The sequence below is a fragment of the Chaetodon trifascialis genome, chromosome 5, assembly GCF_039877785.1.
Source record: "Chaetodon trifascialis isolate fChaTrf1 chromosome 5, fChaTrf1.hap1, whole genome shotgun sequence".
NCBI lineage: Eukaryota > Metazoa > Chordata > Actinopteri > Chaetodontiformes > Chaetodontidae > Chaetodon > Chaetodon trifascialis.
Window position 1 is genome coordinate 17,362,501 of NC_092060.1, and position 23,393 is coordinate 17,385,893.

A 23,393-nucleotide genomic window follows, 5' to 3' on the forward strand; every position below is an offset into this window, starting at 1 on the left:
GGTCCTTGTCACATGCTCATGTGCCTCTCTGGTAAGTATAGTAGGAAGCTCTGCGCTGGAGCTGACAGCAATGCTTCTTTCAACTTCTTACATCACTCTTCTGCTTGTTGTGACCAGGTATGGGGTGAATGCATGTTGAGGGTTTTTTGATATCCCTTGGAGTGGTGCTGCAAGTGATGTATAATTCATTATCCATCGTCTACAATAACCCACCATTCCTTAAAAATGTCTTCATCTGTGACAGAGACTGACTGACTGACAGGACGAACGCCTTCTCTCGTTCCATGAGAGAGGATACCGGGAGATCACTGGCAGAGAAGCATCATGTTTTAATAAAACAGCTGCACTTGTTGAGCATCTCTAATCAGACCAGCATCGCAGGTCGTTACATATCGGGGGAGGTAGACGAGACATCATACGATCATGTCTTTCCTTTCTTGTACTTTCATCTGGCTGTTCAATGAAGGTGCCATAGGCAGGGCTACTTTAGATTGGGTTGTTGAATACAAGCAATTTCTCACCACGAGAAGCGGATCCCAAAGGGTTTGAGCAGGGTGAGGTGTGAGTGACCTCTTGCCTCTTTGTCCTCCTCCAAATTGCACTCTGTGTTGTGATATTATCTTTAGTATTTGTGCAATTAACTCTTTTAAGCTGCTTAAGATTCTGCACGTAGATCTTTACTTTCCCTTTATTATTCAGCGTCTTCATCACATTCTTCTTGGATTCTTAACCAGTTTGTTTCTCATTAGTTTTTTAATCAGATTTTTCTTGTTCTTTTTGATGCAAATCCAAAAAATGTTGTCCACATTGAATTCCAGCTTCCTCAGTCAACATTCTCCTCAGAAGATACGAGTCATTCCCATTGGTGGAAAGACAGTAAAGAATGAAATAGTATTGGAAGAACGAATTACATTCCTACTTCTTCTCACCAGTCATGCTGAAGCCTATTTCTTTTTCTCTGTTTCCCCTCTTCTCTGTATATATTACTTTTTTGAAACACTAGGTCCTCTTTATTCTATCCCATTTGGCCATTTTCTCTACTTTTTTCTTCATCACTGCACAATTTGATATCTAATCTTATACTACAGTAATACCTGAATCTGATGTCGCATCTCAAGTGCTGAATACCTAGAACATAATCTGGTGTCTTATTGCGTAATTGTACCACAAGCTGCTTTTGAATAAAATCTTATTTTATAGAGCAGGAACTCATCTTTTCAGGCTGATAACAATGCAAGCGCGCAAGAGCTTCTGAAAGACTTTCATGGTCCCTGTGGTCATAAATATAATAACTCACAGCAAACTCATTGTTTGGGTCCACAGGTCCTTTCCTCACAGGTCTGGAATAGTGAAAACGCTGCACATAGTTGGATTTGTAGAAGCTGCACAAGACGTAAGAAAAAAGAAACAGAAGTCAAAGGAAATAATAATTTCTAAAAGACGGAAATGTGACATTATCAGAGCAGCATTTTCTTTTTTTAATGCCCATCATTTCACACACATTCACATTTCTTTTGCTTTCTGAAAATATTGCTGTTTGACTGACTTGATGATCTGGTCAGGAACAGGTTGGTTCTTCAGGCGAGGGGGAATCTCCAGGACAGGCTGCACGGTGAAACACTGGATATCTGGATCAGATCACTCAGGAACGAAACATCACGACATGATGGAGAGCATCTCTACATCCCTGTGTCAGAACGTGCAAACAGAGAGCTGAGGGATGAGTCCAATCTGCAGCGGCTGGGGTTTAAAATACGAAGGCAAACCAAAAGGTACAACAAAAGTAAACAAAAAGCAAGGCAGGACCAAAAACCACCTAGATGTCTGGCAATGTTTTATTATGTTTCTGGGTAAAAAAAAATCCCCTGATATTTTAGTTTGGAAAACACTGGATCTCAGTTGATGTTATCATTTACTTTTAGACATGTTCAGACTTCTTCAGTGGCCAAAATACTAATCCCAAATGCACTGCTTGTAAATTACTGTGTACTCTATCACTGTGCATTGCTACACTTGTGTGCTCGTAAAGACTGTAGACCATGTACAGCATTTCCATTCTCAGTTTTCTATGTGCGTCTACATGATGTGTCTTATTCTGCCAGAAGGATACACTGGAGCGGAGAGTTCCTGATATCGTCTCCTGGCATGGTGGTGGTGTTGAGGCGCACAGCACTGGGGAACTGGCTCATCAGCTGGTTCTGAAAGTCCTCTCTGCGTTCATACTCCTTCCCACGGTGGATGAACACTTTGTTCTGAAGCCACAAGTGTTGGTGTTAGGAATGATACTGAAAAGACCTTATTCATCCTGTGGACAACAACTTCTTAATTTGACTTCCTTCAAAAGGAAAGTCTAGCTGCATCTATAGATAGGTTGTTGTTGCTGTTGATGGACATATCTTTTTCTGAGGCAGGGCAAAGAAAGTTTATTTATATAGCAGGTCTGATAAATAAAGGCAAATAAAAGTTCTTTACATAAAACATAATCATATGATAAAAACAGAAAAAAGACAATTTACAAAGGAAAGAGTAAATAAGATAAATTAAAAAAAAACAGCAGAAATACAAATATTAAAAGTGCAAAAGCATAAAAATGTAGTATCTTTAAATGACCTCTGGAAAGGCAGTGGCAAACAGAAAAGCCTCAATTTAAAATAACAGACCTCAAATGTTCTGAGCTGAGCTGAAAATCTGCTTCTGCACATCTGAGCCTGGGGACAGCGAGCAAGCCTGTCCCAGATGATGTACAGTAAGAGCTCTGAATGGCTCGTAACAGAGAAGCATATCAATGATGTGTTTCGGCCCCAAACCATTCCAAGCCTTGTAAATCAATAACAGTATTTTGAAATCAATTATTTGATGCATAGGAAGCCTGTGCCTGCGCCTGTGCTGCCTTAGTTTTAGTGAGGACTTGAGCAGCAGCGGTCTCATTGATCTGTCACAGAGATCTGTAAAGACACTATTACAATAATCAAGCCTGAATGAAACAAAAGCACGCGCTTTCTCTAAGTCTTGCTAAGACGTGAATCCTTTTAGTCTTGCTGTATTTTTAAAGAGGTAGTAGGTTGATTTGGTAATTGTATTAATGTGAGTTTTCTGACTTGGCTTGAAGTCTTAAAGATTAGGGCTTCAAGGTGAGCACTGAAATTTGAGTTTTCAGTTTTGGCAGTAAAAATAATTTCTTCAGTTCCAATTATTGATTTGGTCAATGCAATTTTTCAGTGGCTGTACAGAGGCATAATCATCTGGATTTATGGCTCACATAATTATTGTTTTGTTGTCTTCCAAAATGTGAGCTACTGGGAGCATATAGACTTTGACTAGAACAATGACGGACAATGATGCCGTTGCTGTTCTTTCAGATTCACGATTACCAACTGACACCCGCCAACCCTGTCATATTTATATAAGTCATATTTTGTAGACAACTGGGTTAAACACGGCTTTGATGTCCAGCAGTGCTAAAACAGACTTTACCATCTCTGTATGTAAACAGATGCAGGTTAAGACCGTCGAGAGAGCAGTGTCATTTCTGCGGCATGGCCAAAATCAAAGTGCCGGGCCTCCATTCACTGCCCTGCCCTGCTCCCCGAAAAACTGAGTCACTGACTGTGTCATACTCCTTACCACAGCAGATTAGCGCACCTAATGAATACAGGAGCTATAAACAGTGGAATATTTTATTCCTGCAGTTTGCTGAAATCCACACATCCACAATGTTCCCATAAGGTTCTTTATGTCCTATTCTGTTAACTATCTTGCTGTTGTGTGTAGAAACTTGTCCACTGCTGCAGTTTTAAACAGCTTCTGTGCTGATAATGGAAAACAATTTTTTTTTTTTTTTTTTGGACCCTTTTGCAGTTTGATCCCTTTGTACAAGCAAGGGAATGTGTGTGTGCGTGTGTGTGTGTGCATGCGCGTGCGTGCGTGCGTGCGTGCCAACACAAACCCTGAGGAATGGAGGGTAGCCCTGTCCATAGTAGCCCACTGCAAAGTAGTCTGGTTTCGGCCTCAAGATCTTCATAATGTTCTCGTAGAACTTGGCTTGTTTTTCCTGGAGAAAGAAGAGACAAAGAGAGAGACAGGGGATGTGTTCAGGGGAGAGTTTCAGATGTGCACTGTGTGCAGCTGTAGCAGTTTTATCAGCTCATGCCAATGACAAAGCAACCCTCAGCAGAATGCTGGGCCTTTGAGGGTGATAGATGTAGAATAAAATAAAGTGCAAAGCATCCAAGGGCAATGTCTGTCATTTATATAACCACATAAATTCAGCATTAGCTGAGAGAGCCACTGGTGCAGACATATAAAGAGAGAGAGAGATTCTTCCATTGTTGGAAAAGCATAATTCTCCATTGGGAGGGGAAAAGAAGAGTTGAGTGAAGGGGAGATAGAGGAGAAGATGGTGCTAAAGAACAAGTTAGGATTTGGGTGTGGAGGGAATCACTTTTGCTTTGGTGCCAAAGCAAAAGATGAAAGAGATAGAGGAGTGATTGAGAGGTCAAAGTGAGAAGAGTTTGGAGGGGTTTGAAGTGGCTGATGATTGGCATTGAGGAATCACATTTCTGGGGTCATGTGGTAATTGGGGAAGGTCACAGTTCCAGATTTCTTCAGCAAAAGATCAATCTAAAAGGGGGATTTGTGTCAAGTAAGTATTAATTTTTAAACGTGGATGAATGGCCGTGCGGAGTCAGTGCTAATGTTTGAGAGTGCAGATGATTAATTTAGTGTGGAAAGTGCTCATTGGGAGAAATATGTTCTGAAGCTCAGAAAACGTGTTATTCTGTACAATTTACAACTTACAGACAGGCTGAGGGACAATTTTCCTCAATTTAGTTATACCATATAAAGTTAGAACTATAAATCCTGTATGACAACCCTGACTCAAAAAAAGTTTGGCCACTATGTAAAATGTAAATTAAACTAAGAATGTGACAATCGTTTTTGACATATACTCAGTTGGAAACAGTACAAAAACAATGTATTTATTGTTTTGCCTTATTAACTTCCTTGATTTTTGTAAATATCTGCTTATTCTGAATTGGATGCCAGCAACACGTTTCAAACAACTTGGGACAGGAGCAACAAAAGACTGGGAAAGTGGTGGAATGCTCCAAAAACAGCTGTTTGGAACATTCCACAGGTAAACAGGTTGATTGGTAACAGGTGATAGTATCATGATTGGGTATGAAAGGGGCATCCTGGAAAGGCTCAGTCGTTCACAAGTGAGGATGGAAGGAGGTTCACCACGTTATGAACACATGATTGTATAAAGGATATTACTAGATGGGCTCAGGAACACTTTGCAAAACTGTTGGCGATGAACACAGTTGGTTTGCAAATGATTGCTTTCTGTTTTTATTTATGTTTTACGCAGGGACTCAGGATTGCAAATCAAAGCAAAGAACATCTATAGCATCTATAAAGGGAATTCAGGGGGGAAGGAAATGTCAGATCATGATTACTGTGCAGATGACTCAATATGAAGGTTCATGTGTTACCAGTGTCTTGCTGAGTAATTCGTAGTCAAAGATCTCGTTTTCGTACTGGTCAGCTAGTTCCTTACAGAGAGTGATGGCCTCTTCCCACATCTGAACACACACACATACACAGACACACAAGGAAAGAAAGAGTCCTTCATTACACCATCTGCTAATAAATCGGCAGCAGCTGTCGTGGTGGGAATTCATCTTGTGAAAATGTCTGTTTGCAGGTCTCCGGGGAGGAAGAGGAAAATGTCTCTATCACTGCTTCAAAGAACACAAAGCATTCGTGGAGAATACAAAACGAATGTGACACCGAAATGCTGGTGGGAGACTATGACTGCATGATTGCAACAGTGTCTCATCTTTAAAAGATACTGAAGGTACAATACGGGAAAGGAACGTTTTTCCAAAATAAAAGTCTGTGCACTGAATTCTGATTTTATCGGCTTTCGCTTATGCCAACATACAAAAAAAAAAAAAAAAAAAAAAAATCCATTTTCCTACTTCTGTGATTGTTGTTGTTGTTGTGAAAGGAATTCAGAAAGTTCTTCTGATTTCCAAAATCATCCAGAATGAAAAATCTCACTACAATTAATTTTGAAGCATTTTCACATCCTCGCATTACCCTATGAAAGCTTAATTAGGTAAAGTAGTTGAAAACAATGCAGACCTTGCCCTTGTCGAAGTAGTCAATGATGGTGTCGTAGAGTGTCTCTTTAAGCTGCCGCTGGGTTTGGGAGCCGTGGGACTCAAACTGGGGGCTGCACGTCTCATCTAACCACTGGAATGGAGACAGGATGGGAGAAACAAATGGTGAGATGTTGCGGGGTAATTTTTTTATTGTTGAAACCAAAGGAAAAACAGTCACACTCACATCAGCTCTGTCTTTTTTACTGTGTCGCATTTGTCATGATGTTAACACAAGAGAGAAGAAGAACTTATTTTCTTTGTTGTAATAAATCAATATTAGTCCTAAGCAGAGTGTACACAAAAACATGCAGCACGATGCTCATTTATTATAGAAATGAGAAAATAGTTAATCTTCCATAACATGAATTACACAGAAATTCATTCAGAAACCAAACAAAAGCACACAGTGATCTCCAAGACTGACTTATCTTATTGAGACTGTTCTATCTGCTTAGGAAAGAGGGCAAGAAGAGGATTAGAGCATGCTGCGTAACAGTCTGCTCTTTGCAATAATGTGAAACGGGCATGACAGGGCTGACACCAGCAATGAATGGAGATTATAAAAAACATTATAGAGTTCAACTGCTTTGATGTAATGATACCAGACAGGAGAGAGAGAGAGAGAGAGAGAGAGAGAGAGAGAGAGAGAGAGAGAGAGAGAGAGAGAGGTGCCCCGAGTCCTCTGTCCCTCTCTGTGAGCCTCTAAGTGTCTCATAAAAGAGATGAAGAGACAAAAGAGGTCAAACACACTCAGACTCATGCATGGGCACACAAACCCACGCACACGCAGACACACATACACTTACTGCATCACCATAGTGATGAAGCTACAGTGACCAATGTCATGCCATAAACCCACCATGGACCTTCATCATTCGGAGGCCGGAGACACAGCAACCGTTTATCAGCTAATAAAAAACTATCTCACTCACGGCAGACAGACAAGTAATTAGGCTGGGCAAGACACTGGGTCCAGCTTTAAACGACAAAATATCTCTTTGTAAGAGAGTTTGTGTGTGTGTGTGTGTGTGTGTGTGTGTGTGTGTGTGTGTGTGTGTGTGTGTGTGTCCTACCTTGAGCAGACGAGAGTGGAGCAGCAGTGTGTATGCGGCCTCTGTGTAGTTTTCACCCTCCAGGTGAAGGTCCCTCAGTTTGTAAAGGTACCTGAGCGCGCGCACACACACACACACACACACACACACACACACACACACACACACACACACACACACACACACACACACACACACACACACACACACACACACACACACACACACACACACACACAGAGGTCAAGTGGAATTTAATATGCAACTTAAATATCAGTCCACTAGATGCCACTGTTGGGCAACTTGAAGACCTGAAAATGAATTAATCACAAGTGTGTCACTGTCTTATTCAATCTGCATCTCCCTACACACGCACACACACACACACACGCACGCACACGTGTCTCATAAAAGAGATGAAAAGACAAAAGAGGTCAAACACAGACACATGCATGGCCACACAAATCTGCACACATGCACGCACACGCAGAACTACGTGCACGACATAGAAAGGTCATTCAAGAGTACACGTGTTCACACAAAAGCACAATTCTTCGTGTGTTTTTTTTAATGGTCTGACAGATGTTTTGTAGCTCATGACAAGGAGGAAAATGGGAACATTAGGCTGCTACTGAACCAATTTACCAGTTTACTGCCTCCTTTTTTTTAAGTTTTGATCCTTTTCTGTCTCCCTCTGTCTGGAGAAAACATTTTGCCACATGGCCAGAAGCTTTCTTGCTAAGGCACTGATGACGAAGCAAGAAAGCAGTGGCTTCCAGATTCCTCTAAATGAACAATCCCCTGTATGCTTGGGCAGTAAAAATGTACTCTGAGGTCTATCGCTCATTCTGTCTGGCTAAATGGTGATGTCCACATGTCCTTCCCCTCACTTTTAACCAGCTCAATCACGCTTTCACCTGGAGAGTCTGCCTGCTCTGTTGGTTTGGACAACCCAGTCGCTGTTGATGGAGTAAACCAACAAAAACAGTCAGTCCTTGCTTTCTTGTCTAAATCTGCACGTTCATCAACTTGTTTGTTTGAGGAACACACTACTGTTGTTCATTTGTCTCTTTCACCTCCTCCTCTTCTCCTTCTCATCTTACTTCCTTCCTCCACTCACTGTGCAAACCATTTCACCACTGATGCGGTTAGCAGGAGGCAGCTTTTCATTCTGTAAACCCGTGTGTTTGGAAACTTATCGTGCAGGAAAATGAAGAGTGTAGAATCCATCCTCTCATTTTTAATATAATCTGATGTTGCCCTCTAATTAATAAAGAAAAAGGTTATAACATTGGACAATCCATGTTGAAAAGTAGACCCTTTTTCAGCCTCTTTAGGGATGACATAAGCTATCTACAAATTCCCCAAAGATTTTGAATATGTAGTGTGTTCACATTGAAAAAGTGATAAAACCACTGCAAGTACACAAAAAAATGCTTCATATTTGTGATGCACAAAGGAATAAAGGTGGTATTCACAGGTGGAAAAGATCTAAGTTGTGTTTACTCCATAAACACCTCACAAAACAAAAAATAAAGTATCCTAAACTCAGAGTTTGACTGACATCTAATGAAGGTCTTGTTGGAGCAAAACAGTAAAGAACGAGTTCTTTATACTAACGGTGAAAAACATTTCGTAATGTACTATACAGTTAATGCTGTGGGTGTCAGCACAAAGGCGATCCTAGGCGACATATACAAGTAACATCCAAGATGAGGTCATATTCATTAGTCATGTTATCTTCCCAGCAATGCAGCTGCAAATGGTTTCTCACACTTGGCCATAACAGTTAGATGTGGGGGGTTTTTAATGCATGCATGGCCTGTAGTAATAGAGCTAGATCTTTGTGTAAGAGAACATTCTGGTTTATTACATAACATACGTCGAGCTGAAACATGCATTTGCATTAAACTATGTTTGTTTGCTAACATTAAACAGCAAGCTGAATAAATATTACCATATTCTCCACAGGACAGACGGAGGCAGCTGATCGACCACAGAGTTGAGCTCACATTCACACATACAGATAACTAATTATGTCTATAAGCCAATGCCAGAAATGCACTGTGGGACTCTCTCTCTCTCTCCCTCTCTCCCCCACCGTCATCCTGGCTTCCTCCATCTCTCCACCTCTCCCTCCCTTGTGCCCATCATGTTTCTCTTTCTCTCAGCTCTCCCTCCAGTCAGACCAAGAGCTGATCCTGTGGATTTTGACATTAATTCAGTGGGACTCATATAATCCCTTGTCAGATTATGGAGCCACACGCACGCACGCCCCCCCCCCCCCCCCACACACACACACATAGACTGTACACACATTCAGACATATACATGCATGTACATAGGACACATTCACGGATCACTTCAAAAAACACAGTGTCAAATTTAGCACATAAATACCTGATATACATTCCTTCACGATTGATGTCCTTGTAGAAGTTCTGCAAAATCACAAAGAGAAGTCGAGTGAGTTACAGTCTTGGTGTGTGTGTCTGTACAGACTGTACACACAGTACAGTCTCTGGTCCTCTACTGGAGAGATGGAACATCATTTCTTCCAAAAGAGTTTCCTCATTTGTTGTTTTGACGATGGCGGTGGAGAGCGCTGTCGAACACATCAAAATCTCCCATAGGTGTTCAGCTGGGTTGAGATGTGGACTGTGAAGGCCATAATATATGATTCACATCACATCACGAGACCACTCCCATCAGGAAAGCAATGTTCTATCTTAGGATGAAGGTGAAGGCTCAGAACAACTTTGTATTGATTTGAGGTGACCCTTCCCTCTCAGGAGACAACAGACCCAAACTATGCCAGCAAAGTGCCCCCCACAGCATAACAGAGGAACCAGACCCCCTCACTGTAGGGGCTGAGCGTGAGGAAGAGCTGATCTTCTGTTTTTCCTTACATATCACACAAATGCACAAGCGTGCACTGTCATCAAACGTGCGCCGCTGACCACAATTTCTGACCCTATTTACTGGTGTCTTTTCCAATAGAAGTGAAGTAAATGCAGATGCTGTAGTCACTGTTCCCATTGAAACACCAGCCAGCTGAGCAGTCTTTGCAACTGAAGCGACCACCCGTGCCCCGACGAATCCTCTTTCTAAGTCACTCAGATCTTTTCCTCTTGACATCTTGATACACAATCAGAATCAACTGTGCACGCTCAGCATTTTTATGCATGATTGGATGTTATTTGCTCAACTGGACCATGCAGTGCACCCATGTGGAAGCATCTGCAGTCAGTATGTTTCTCTACTTATTTATTCAGGATTGCCTTTAACATGTCACCCATCTGTACGTGTGTGTGTGTGTGTGTGTGTGTGTGTGTGTGTGTGTGTGTGTGTGTGTGTGCGTGTGTGTGTGTGCGTGTGTGTGTCTCATATTGTATTTGTGTGGTCGAGTGTTTGTCTAAATGGCCGCATGTGTGTATTATGTGTGTCAAACCATACGCTGCTGATTGCCTGTGTGTATTAATGTGGGGGAGTGTGTGCATGCATTTGTTAGTTAAGCGGCACAAACTCCCAGTTTAATGAAGTTTAATGACATCTACAGAGAACAGAGGAGTGGAACGAACTGATGTAACCCCACCTCCCACCACCTGCATGAGCCAGCAGACACACAAACACACGCACACACACTCACACATATGTAATAAAAAGGAGAGCTCAATTACTGAGAGATTCACTGTGAAGCAAAAGCATACTTTATGCATGTTTATATCTAATTGCTCTATTTTTGTAAAGGTCAGATACATCATTGTTTGCATCAATGTATTCCAACTTAAGCTAATTTACTGCTGAAGGCTGGTCCATCTACATGAAGGTCAGATTTTTTTACTCGCAGCAGTCGCCTTTGACACGTCGTCTGAACACACAACGACATAATCTACATAGCAACTGCAGTATCAGCTTCTAAGCATCCTTCCCAATTGATGACTCACCAAGTGGCAGCTGTTTTAAAAGTCCCCCTAGTTGTCTATATGTTATATGGAGGAAGTGATATCTACTTTACCATCATGCTTTTTTGAGCAGTTTTACTTTCGCCTGAGCTGTGTGTTTATTTCTGAATGTATATTTGTGTTCCTTTGAAAGTGCATCTGAATGAGGAAGCTAAGCACATACCTACAGTATGTGTGTGTGTGTGTGTGTGTGTGTGTGTGTGTGTGTGTGTGTGTGTGTGTGTGTGTGTGTGTGTGTGTGCGTGTGTGTGTGTGTGTGTACTTCCTGGATATGAAAGTGCACTAGTGCCTGATAGCCTGCAGAATGGATTTTTTAGCTGGCCAGACAAATGAAAGAGAATAGCTAATGTGCAGCTGAAACAGTCCATAAGCTAAACACCTCTGCCATGTGCCAGCAGACTCCTCTCCTCAGGGGGAAAATAACACATTTTAAGACACAAACAGACTGACATCCATTTATCATTAACCCTCCTAAATGTTAGCATCTCAGAGAAATGTCTTGACCAACAAACATTCAAGGAGAGAGTCAAAATAAAGCCAACACACATAAAAGGAGGAAGGCAGAGTTCAGAGTAGGAATTATATGATTTCTGCTGTGGAGAGATCATATGGTGGGCAGATGCGATCTGTTACTAAACCTGAGAATACCGTGGGGGAGAATCTGATTAGGAGATCACATAAGAAAAAGGATGCAGAACAGACAGGAGCTGACGCAACCCCCTGCAAACAGTCAGAGACCAGACACAGAGATGAATCTTTTCCTTTAGATCAATCAGCACACAAATTAAATGCGGAAAAGGAATACAAAGACCTTGGCATGAAAGACAACACATAAAATCAGTGTTTCACAATAAACTCTTCAATCAGCGCAGCTCTTTTGGTATGGATGAGATTATTGACTGAGGTCTGTGTGGAACAAACTCACTTAGTGTACTAGCCTCCTCGTACGTCAGTCTTTCAATTAATAATGAGTTCACTGATGTGTGTATGTGAGTGTTGGTGTGTGCCTGTCTGAGATCAGCACCTCTTTGCTGTGGGGTTCAATAAAAGCTACAAAATACAGCACATGAATCACAAGGTTAGTGTCAGTAAGTGCTAATCCATGATTACGTGTGCCAGAATGACAAGTCCCAGAGCATTAATGAAACATGATGAACACAAAACAAAACACAAAAGAAATTCTTACTGAGGAAAGACTCACAGCAGCTTCCTACTCTTCCCTGCACTCATGCTGGTTGGCACGCTTTCAGAAAGCCCACTTTGGTTGCGGCGAAGGAATTCATGCAGCTGATCGAGCCCGCAGGAATTGAAATGCCGGGACGACTCGCACAACTAAGGTTCAAAGGGGGTGGGACGTACCAGAAGATTGACGGTGCAGCTCATGCGGTTGTTGCGGCTGTCATCGCTCATCACGGTGCGGTAGTCAAGGAGGCGAATGAGGAGACCCTTCACCAAGGCGACAAAGTGCTGCACCTGCGGCCTCAGCGGGGGTTTCTCGGCAGCGCAGTCCAGCAGGCTGGCAGACAAGCACCCACAGGTTAATCATGAGAGGATTTTGTGAATGTATTGCTGAGAGAGCAGTGGCATGTGTCACAGGTTAACGTTCTGTGGGTTAGCAGGAAAGTTATTTTTTGGGACAGTAGTGAAAAAACTAATGAATTCAACCATTTCTGTATCATGTCATATCACACTCCTGCAATACTCTCACTTTGATGTCATTATTCTGTATGTATTTATATACTTGTCACACATATTCTAATACTTGACCCTACATGGTCTCCAGTAGTTGCATGTATCGCTCGTCTCCTCCTCCGCCCTCCACCTCATGGTCCAGCTTCAGAATGATCTCATTCTCAAACTGCAGAAAAAGCGAGAGAGAAGGAGGAGGAGAAAGCAAAGAGGGAGAACAAAGGGAGACGAGAAAGCAAATGAGAGGAGGAATAGAAGAAATCAATTATGCAAGCGTAATTAAGGTGTCTCTTTTACTTTTATGTGCAGAGTCACGGGGAAGTGATGGAAGAGCACTATGTGTGTGCATGTGTGTGAATCTAAATCCTCAGAGTTTTGTGTGCACACATCCATAGACTATGTATACTGTGTGTATTCAGTGTTCAATGCATGCGTGTTTACCCTGTTGAAGTTTCCAGCGTGTGCATGTTCACACGTGATCATGTCGAAGAAGATGGGGATGGTGGCCCTCCTCAACTCTTCCTCTGGGATCAAGGTCATCTCCAGGATGGGGCCCACCATGCCAGGGATGAAAAAGATCTTGTGGCTGCCTAAAAGATAAAGCCAGAAAATCAAGAGGACAGGTAAGATGACAAGACTCTTATCTTCAGAATATATAATAATGCGAGTCTCATTTATAGAGTGATATCATATGACTGATGTCTGTGTGTGTGTAAATGGTGCTGAACCCTTCTTACAAAACTATAATTAATTGTGTTGCTCAGTGAAGGTTAAAGTGAAGAGACACCTGCACCCACCTATACACACACAGGTATTTCTTGATATCAGGGTAATCACGTCTTTGCATACCCAGCAAGTCCACCACATTTATATAAACTGGATTTTCTTACCCAGTTTGTACCAAATATCACGTATAGCAAAGCCGATGAGTCTTCTCATATCCCCATATCTGAAATAAAGAGAGAGGAAAATATACAGAGAGAAAGCCCTTCAGCTGAGAAACAACGAATGATCAATACAATTAATTTCACCTTTAAAAACTGAAGAGCTCAGTGGAAAAGATGCTCTAATCTCCCCCAACATGAACTAAAGCGAATGTCTGTGTGCAGGCACCACGTGGTTTTAATAAGCAGTGGGAGTGTAAACAGTACATGCAGACTCCAAAATAGATCACAAATCACTGAGTGTTTCATTAGAATAGAAGAGAGGAGGTGTGGTAAATAAGGAAATTATATGGCCCTTCTCTCACTTGGCCAGAATCTTGTTCCTCTTGGTTGGTGAGAAATGCTGAAGCTGCAGAGACTCCTGGGTAATAAACGCCACGGCCAAGTGGAAGTAGTTATTCCATAACTAGATGGGGAAGAAGGGGAATATACAGAGATAATTCACAGCCATGTTAAAAGTAGGACAGGCAAATAACACACGACAAAACACACAATACAAAATACACAAACACACTTACCTGTACTTCAAAGTCGTCGTTATTGAGGAACTTTTGGTTCATAGTGTCTGCATAGGTATTGATGGCTCTCAGGAACACTCTAACCGACAGAAACACACACATTCATCACACACACCCAAACCAAACACCACAATTAACTAGAATCATATCGTGTGAAATAGAAATCAAGGCTGCAAAAAATAACTTCCTCGTGCAGTGTGCTGATTGCTGATGAATGATTAATAAAGGAAAAACAACCTTATTTGCAGGTTTCAGCTGTGACAGCAGCTCAAGCTCACAGCTTCAGACTAGGCTATTTCAGAAAAGGCTGTAATATTGCTTCAGATTCAAAACTTCTGTCACCATGATAGATCATGATAGCAGCTTCACACGGTGTGCAGATGGATCAGTGAATTGTGACTTTGTGCATTTCTAAAGTTAAGAAGCAAATCTGCTCCCAGCCTTTCTGCCCTAACACTATGTATATATCATCGTTATTCAGAGTCGACTGCCAATCCCTCTCCCTGGCCTCCCTCTGTCTCCTTTTTTTCCTTCTCTCTACATGCATATCTCTTCCCAAACCCCGGTCTGCAAACTCATTATCAACCTGCCTTTTCCTCTGCCTAAATCTCACATTTCCCTATTTGCCTTTTCTCTCTCTCTCTGGCCCAGCTCTTAGCCTCCCCTCTAACTTACGTCACAAAACATACACCCATGGCTTTCGCTCACACATCAGCTCACACACACAAACACATTTGTCACATCATCACCGCAGCCCTGATCCCAGCTTTACTTTCACTAACTTATCCCTCTGAGGGTTTGTGTGGATGTACAAATGTCTCAGGATATCAACATTAAAATTCACATAGGCCAAGCCCCAGTGTCCCAACGGCAGGCCAGGCCGAGGCAGTTGTGGCCAGTTGAGTGAGAGAAGCAGACTGTGTACGGTAATAGTGTGGTACCTGTTTTGTACCATGATCATGGCCATCCAGTCAGAGGGATACACATGTTTCCCAATCAGGTCCTTGAAAAGGAGGAAGGACTCCATCAGGAAGTCCTGCATTGAAATGGACAAGAGACGTGTGAGTGTGTATGACTATACCTTCATTCAATACAGTCTGAAACACTTTTGAGACACATGCAGTGTGTGTGAGTACTTACCACTAGATCAGTGGTTCCACTGAAGGTTTCTATGTATGTAGCATAGTGACGATCATCCATCTGACTGAGGATTGCTGTCATGCATGCTACGACTCTGGACTACAGTGTGAGTGTATGAGAGCAAAAGGAAGAGAGAGAGAGAGAGAGAGGGAGAGAGAGAGAGAGAGAGAGAGAGAGAGAGAGAGAGAGAGAGAGAGAGAGAGAGAGAGAGAGAGAGAGAGAAAATGACATGCCATTACTTCTTGGGCACAGTGCAGCTGCTCTTAAACTGAGTGCTATACATCTAAAGCCAAAGACATTTAAATCTCTTAAAGTAATTTGTTGCTGCAGCATGTCTAAGGCTGCTTGAAGAGAGTTTCAAAGAAAACCTCTTCTGTCATTTGCTAATTTGAGCCGCAAACTATCTTCATCATCCCATACTGCCTACACGACCTGGAACACAAGGGCATCGCTCCGAGCAGGGAAAATTGTTGCGATGTTATTTTTAAAGATGCGGTATGCATTAACAAGCCCTTACCCCAATGTTATTCACAAATTAGCATAATTATTATAAACAAACATAACCATTGCCAGGAAGACTGGCAGCCTCTGCAGTTTCAAAATTGTATTCTATAGATTCCATTGTGGCCCTCTGCCACTCAGCAAGATTTCAAAGCATATTGTGAATTGTTATATAACACATAAAAAAGCTTTTTTTTTTTTTTTTTTTTTTTTTTCCTTTGAGCAAAGAAAGAGAAAACAATTTTACATATATGGGACAGAGCAACACCAAAGAGAGTGGTTATTTTGACAAACACTAGGGTCCTGTTCATAGAATGTGAGATGCAAGATGCAGCCAATTTCACACACAAGACAGATTATCCAGCCTTAATTTATGGCATGGTAAAAACATGATATCAAAAAATGATATAACATCATAACACAGCATAGAAAACTCACACACACACACAGCTTTTAATGAGATACTGACTCCTAAGTACGTCCACTTAAGTCTGAATGTGGCCCAAAGTGAGTACACCGAAACACGCAGAGAGACTAGTAATAGGGAGAGTTAGAGATGGAAGATGAAATTGAAGGATGCTCGAGAGGCAGAAGAGGAGGGAGAAGGAGCAAGCATTGCTATGACTGTGAAAGTAAGACAGACATGAAAGATGAGGATAGGCAAAAAAAAAAAAAAGTTTTAAACAAGTTCTAAGTTTGTGTGAAAACCACTTATGCAGAGAAAAAGCTCCTTGAGCTGGATTAAAGTACAAAATTCATGGCAAATTTAGTGCCAACCTTCCCACAACCAGAGGCTGAGAGGGGGGAGTCACTGAGAGGGGCAGCGGCCAACAAAAGGAGGAGAAAACAAAGAAGAAAAGGACAAAACCTGAGCGGCGCTGACCGGAAGAGAACAGAAATAACCGATGGCATGAATACAAAAATAGTTGGCATATATTTCATACATAAGATGCTATCCCTTAGAGTGCTAAAATATTGATTGGTTAGCCAAGCCAAAGCCATCTACAGACAGCCTGTTTCACTTCCCTCTTCTCCATCTACTCAACCTGTCCGTCTGACTTCCTTAATCATTTCTCTCTGTGCCCATTTTTTAGCTATTGAGAACCTAAAATGAAACAAGATGAAATTAAACATTTATCTGGAAAATATGGAAAGAAACAGACAAAAAAATGGCAAATGGCAAATGGCAGAAAACATAAAGCAGCCTGTAACTTTTGTTTTTTGCTCTTTCAATTTCTTTTTCATCTGCCATCTTTTCCATTTTAGTCGCTGTCTGTTAACAAGCAGGCACGGCCCTCATGCCAATGAAAGCCAGCAGGCAGAGCCTAAGAGAGGTCCGACGACCTTGTGGACACCAGGAGGAGTTTGACTTGGAGAAAAGTCTTAATATCCAATGTGGAGCAGGAGGTCTCTGCTTACATCCCGCTTAGAGTCACTTCTACATTAACATTTTCTGATCCTTCCCTCCACGCCTAATTGCTGGAATGAAGCAAACAAACCTTTTTCAGAAACATGGCAGATGTACAGGTACCCCTGCCAGGGCTTGTGTGAAATAATCCTCCAGAGGTGTTGGTGGAAAAGGGAAACATGAGACAGAGATGAAGGATGATGGATGGCAAATTGAAGATGAAAGATGAATGGCATCTGATGTGCTGACAGCTTTCATCTGATCAAAATGAGCGGGGTGTGTGTGTATGCTTGCCCGCGCATTGATAAGAAAACACACTTTCTGGAACCATGTATGCAAACAAAAGCATATTTCCACCATGTGCAGCAGCACACACACAAATTGGAAGGAATAAAGGAAGTGCTTTCAGTTGGACTGCAGTGCAGAGACACCAGAGACCCTGTCAGCACAGTCTCCTCTTTAATCGCTCTTCCCTCCTTTCCCACTTCTCACACCCCTCCTCATGTTCCCATCACATGTTCCACCTCTAAAGGTGCTGGGAGATCAATTCTGTGTGACACTAAAGTAGGAGGTAAGTGCCGCAAGTAAGGCTTACTAAAATAAGGGTGCAAGGTTTGGATCTTTTTTGTCTTAGTCACTAAAATCCACTGCTGTTGATAATAAAACTCAACATGGAAAAATACTGGGAGAGAGCAGGCATTTAAATTACGTAATTATACTACAGTAAATTAACTCTGAATCTTTCTACTCCTCGTTCTGCTTCTCTCTCTTCCCTCCTTAGTATGTAATGGTTGATCACTAATAGGATTAAGAACACACACACCCACTCACCAAAACTACTCTACAGTTCAGTACTTTCTGTATTCACTGTGTTTGTATGTGTGTGTGTGTGTGTGTGTGTGCCTGATGGTGTGTTTGTGTGTAGTGTAGGTCACATGTCGCCCTACTTCAGCGTAATTGGTCTTCTCTGAGGACTTATGCTCTCAATCTCCCTTAACACCATCTGAAACGCACACAAACACAAATGCTGAAAGGGCCAAATATCCAACCGTCAACTGTCCTCACACGTGGACGTGCTCCATGAAGACACTGCATGACGTGCAAACACATATGGGAGGCACATGAGCCTTGTGTACACTGACAAAAGTAGTGACAACTACAGTGTGTGTGTGACAAACGGGGAGACAGACAGAGAGCTCAGAGCTTGTTGAGGCGAAGGCCTTACGCAACAGTGAAGAGATTACTGACAAAACAGGACACAGATGCTGGTGAGGTCTGGGATTTCTCTCCCTTCCTCCTCCTCCTCCTCCTCCTCCTCCTCCTCCTCCTCCTCCTCCTCCTCCTCCTTTCACTTTCCCTCCATTTATCCATGCAGCCTCTCGCTCTGGCCACTCTCGTTAATAACGTATTAACGGCTGTAATTTCAGAGTTGCACAGTGACAGTTACCTGGTGATGCACCTGCATGACATGACAAAAATCTATTTCCATTTCATCCCTGCTAGGAATCCCTAAAAGATGCACTGCTGGTTACGCTCCAAACAAACAGCATAATGATGATTTTGCCATTTGTCCAAACTAATATACACTTTGTCTGGAGGGTGGAGCAAGACATATCACAGGGTCATGAAGTGTTCAACCCCCCGAGCAGTGGTCTGAATATAGATAACTTTCACTGCTGATTTATGTGCTCTGCAATGCCGCCATTACTGTGGTGGCAGAACCAAACTGAACACTTCCATTGACAATGAAAGCAGATATTTGTGTCAGTCAACAACTGCACCCTCTAACTGATGATATTATACCATGTCAATGTGAAAGGTTTTCAGTCACAAATGACTATTTTGAAATTCTTTGGCAGCTTTGGGGAACAAGAAAAACATTAATGCTGTTGTCCGACCTTCACAGTCGGAATGTGAAAGCTCTGTGTAGAAATTAAACTCGGCTGGCATTACCTGCCAACCAAAAAATGTGCTATCTATGTCTTTTTGCATTGGAAAAATGCAGGACCAGAAGTGGAATTTCAGCCTGGAAACACATGCAGGAAGCACCCAGCGCAGCTCGTGAGAGATCAGTGGCACGCATCACAGATTGACACCGGTCTTTAGCGGTCTGTCCGCTGTCAGCATGCCGCTCAAGATGCAAATGTAGGATTTAATGGAGATTTATTACAGTGAAATGAATTTCATGTAGCAGAGGCTTGTGGATTTTGCCTTTGCTGGGAACAGCACAGAGCAGTCACTGTGGTTTTGGTGATTTGCAGATAAGCAGAGATCTAGCTGTCCATTAAACTGCACTCAATTTATATGAAAGAAATGTTTAAGTGTTTTTCTCAAGGACATTTTAAGGACTGCGGGCTCTGCAGTTTCTCCTGGACACATTTTCCGGCAAAAGTAATTTAAAAGTAAAATTCTTTGACACATGAAGCCCCTCCTGCTGTCTTGGAGGCTGTCCTGGCTAACCTCAACAGCTAACTGGCTGACATGGGGGGTCATCAGCTGATCTGCCTGTAGCAGCTATAAGAGCAGGCCTATGTGCTCACACGGTCTCTCCCTTCCTAAAGCTGACATCCACTTCCATCCCCTTCTTTTGCATTTTCAACACCTCCACAGCACACATGCCACACATCTGCTAACAATGCTAACTTCCACACCCCATTGCTCATCTCACTTAAGTTTGACTAAATTGTTTGTTTTTCACTAAATCTCTTGCGCTTTGCCTGCGCCAGTTTCTAACATGCATCACAGTGTTACTGCATTTAAACATGCCATTACTGCAGTGCCACTGATGCTAAGGCTTGTTTACTTCTATCCTAAGCCTGGATTTGTCAATAGGTATGCAGGGAGCACGCTCACCAATTGTGGCACACTGCTTCCAGCGACAAAACCACACGCCGCCGCGGCACAGCAACGAACACAGTGATGAAGCCATTGATATGTTTAGCAGAGACGTGCTACGACATACTGGAACAGCATCGCAAATAGAGAAGAGTCGTAAAATGAGTTAACTAATACGGCAACATATGTCTGCTAAGTCTGCTGAATACAGCAAACTGCTCCTAATTTCCTATGAATTTAACTTTTCATTTGAGAGAATGATCGTGCCATTTCTTCCTTCAACAAAGAAGCCACATGAGAAGAAGCAGCAGCCATATAATACCATTAGGAATCTGAGGTCCTCTGATCAGGGTTTGTTGGTTGTTCTTCCCTCCAGACTCAAGACAAAAGGAGACTGTGCTTTTGAGGCTGCGGCTCCTAAATTCTGAAGCTCTCTCCCAATGGACTTAAGATCTGTGGACACTGTGGACACCTTCAAAAAGCAGCTCAATAGCCATTTGTTTAGACTTTCCTTTGTTTCGTTTGTTTCATTTGTCTTTTGGTTTTAGCTGGATGTCTGCTTTTAACGTTTGCTGCTCCGTCTCTTTGCTGTTATTTTTTAAGTTCTTTGTGAAGTCTGTTCTTGAAAGGTGCTATATAAATAAACGTGCCATTTAATTTCTTCCAAAACTTATTAAAGCTCCATAGACTCACTTTATGTCACCAAGTTTGAATTCTCTGTTTAAAGTTCCTTATACCCAAGAGATGCCCAGTGGGATAAACAGTGAAACACAATTGATGGAATTAAATATAATTAACATATAATTCATTTTAAATTAAGACAGAGCATTAAAGCATTAACTTTGACAGCCCTAATTTAAATACTTAAAGGGTTAGGGTTTAATCTGTCAACCGAACACAAAGAAATGTTTCTGGCATGTTAGTCACAACTGTCACTCAGAGCGGAGCAAGTAATCCACCAGGTACACGTGGACGATTTTGGCATCTAATCGTGTGTTTAAAAACTGCCATTTTCCAACACATTTTGCCCAGTTTGAGGACAAGCAGACAGACAGACAGGAAGTCATTCATGAGGCAACACAGAGCCAAACACACAAGAAAAAACAAGTTTCAATTTAAAGCTCACTTGATGACAACGATCATGCATTTAAATAATTTCATATCAAGTCCATTGACGCCTTTCATAGCACTTCATTTCAGCCGTCACCACCCTTTCTGTTCTTCTCCTCTTTCCTCCTCTGTCCTTTTGTGCTGCCCCCCACCCCATGTGGGAACTCATTACGTCGCTCTCAACTGTGATTTCCATCGTTTTTCAAAATAGAGCATCTAGAAAACACAGTATCGCTGGAAGCCTGCAGCGATCCTCACTGTACCTTCACAGACACATGCTCGTCTCTGACCCCCCTCTATCACACACACACTCACACACGTTTTTTTCCGACACCTGGGGGCTGACGTGGGGAAGCACAGGGGGGATGAAAGAGAGATGGATTGTGCGGAGGTGTAATTAGAGTTGTTGTGTGTGTATGTGGCTGTGTGTTTGTCTGAGGCTGGGAAAGAGAGAACAGTAACATGGCTGTCTATGTGTGTGCATGGCTGTTTGTTTGTTTGTATGTGACCGCTTCCTCACTCTTCAGAAAACAGATCAATGTGTCCTCAGACTCCCATTTCCCAGTCAAGTACAAAGACACACAATCAGCTGATGCAAATAAGGAAGAGAATGTAAAGAGAGGAAGAGAGGTCAAGGGGAGAAGAGAAGAGAAGAGAAGAGAAGAGAAGAGAAGAGAAGAGAAGAGAAGAGAAGAGAAGAGAAGAGAAGAATGACATGCTTCTATTCTCGTCCTCCTCTCCAAAATCAAAATACCGAGACCTCACAGCTTCATGCTTTGTCAGACTTGCATGTTTTTGTGCACACGTGTATTATTTTTGAAGGCCCCATGTGTTGCACTGCACCCGGGCTGCTTATGTAATGTGGACAAAGACGTTCACATGGTCACATGCACACACATGCATGCACGCACGCATGCACACACACACACACACACACACACACACACACACACACACACACACACACACACACACACACACACACACACACACACACACACACACACACCCTTTTGCTCGTCTCACCAGAGGTCAATTGAAACACAATGCAAGGTGAGTCAACCACATTGCAGTGGCGCATACATCACCGGTTATTTTCAGATGGGAGTGGGATCAGGAGGGACATTCACATGGATGCTGCATCAGGGGGCCACTCAGGACACACACACACGCAGGTAATAATTCATTGTCCATACATACACACACACACACACACACACACACACACACACACACACACACACACACACACACACACACACACACACACACACACAGTCATAACTCAAAACAGTTACATAAGCCACACAACAGTTTTACTATATTTGTGAGAATCTCTGCTTCATTAGCATACGTGTATTTCAAAACTGCTAACACTGACATCAACTTACCTTAATTGAATTTAACCTACTCCTATTTCTAACTTAAAGGTCGATTCCTTAAACTTCCCTGTAAAGGAAGCGAATGGCAGCTAAATATTCTTGTCTTTCCTCATGCATGACAAATGAGGAAATTAATTTGCAGACACATACTACCTGCCAGGCGCAAAAGACAAAGCACTCATAATTAAGCATAATTAGAACCTGATGTCATGTGGTGTTTAATCTCACTTTCTACTCAATTCATCTTGTTTTTTTTGTCTTGTTTGCCGAAAGAAAGAAGTCAGCATCCTCAGCTGGTATGAACAGGAGCCGAGGAAGAAAGAGAATGAGATATAGGGAGGGTGGGAGTTGGGACAGTCAGCACAGAGGATGAGGTGAATGTGAGAGATGAAGAGAAAAGAAGAGGAGGGAATGGCAGGGGAGGCTAAAGTGGGGCAAAAAAGAGGGAGGACAGCGACAAAACAGCTCAAAGAGGAGAGAGAGGTGAAGCTACCAGGGAGAGAACGTGACAGCACAAGACAGAGAGAGAGAGAGAGAGAGAGAGAGAGAGAGAGAGAGAGAGAGAGAGAGAGAGAGAGAGAGAGAGAGAGAGAGAGGCAACAGTAGACTGTGTTCAGGCAGAAAAGCAAAGATATAAATAAAGTGACTGATAGAAGCAAGAGTGTGTGTTTCTGTGTGT

The 23,393-nt window shown here is 42.4% G+C and overlaps 1 protein-coding gene across 1 annotated transcript in view; it reads right to left on the minus strand.

Annotated features, from left to right (window-relative positions):
* Positions 1 to 23,393, minus strand: part of dock2-like (dedicator of cytokinesis protein 2) — a 97,495-nt gene that overhangs the window by 7,449 nt on the left and 66,653 nt on the right. The window contains exons 27-42 of the mRNA XM_070963125.1: positions 15,479 to 15,577; positions 15,280 to 15,374; positions 14,339 to 14,417; positions 14,126 to 14,226; positions 13,767 to 13,825; positions 13,318 to 13,466; positions 12,960 to 13,045; positions 12,547 to 12,703; positions 9,623 to 9,663; positions 7,244 to 7,334; positions 6,151 to 6,261; positions 5,496 to 5,585; positions 3,947 to 4,051; positions 2,111 to 2,252; positions 1,547 to 1,628; positions 1,298 to 1,382 (exon numbers count right to left, since the gene is read on the minus strand). Of these exons, the coding sequence (XP_070819226.1) occupies positions 1,298 to 1,382; positions 1,547 to 1,628; positions 2,111 to 2,252; positions 3,947 to 4,051; positions 5,496 to 5,585; positions 6,151 to 6,261; positions 7,244 to 7,334; positions 9,623 to 9,663; positions 12,547 to 12,703; positions 12,960 to 13,045; positions 13,318 to 13,466; positions 13,767 to 13,825; positions 14,126 to 14,226; positions 14,339 to 14,417; positions 15,280 to 15,374; positions 15,479 to 15,577 (1,572 nt within the window). The remainder of the gene's footprint in view (positions 1 to 1,297; positions 1,383 to 1,546; positions 1,629 to 2,110; positions 2,253 to 3,946; positions 4,052 to 5,495; positions 5,586 to 6,150; positions 6,262 to 7,243; positions 7,335 to 9,622; positions 9,664 to 12,546; positions 12,704 to 12,959; positions 13,046 to 13,317; positions 13,467 to 13,766; positions 13,826 to 14,125; positions 14,227 to 14,338; positions 14,418 to 15,279; positions 15,375 to 15,478; positions 15,578 to 23,393) is intronic.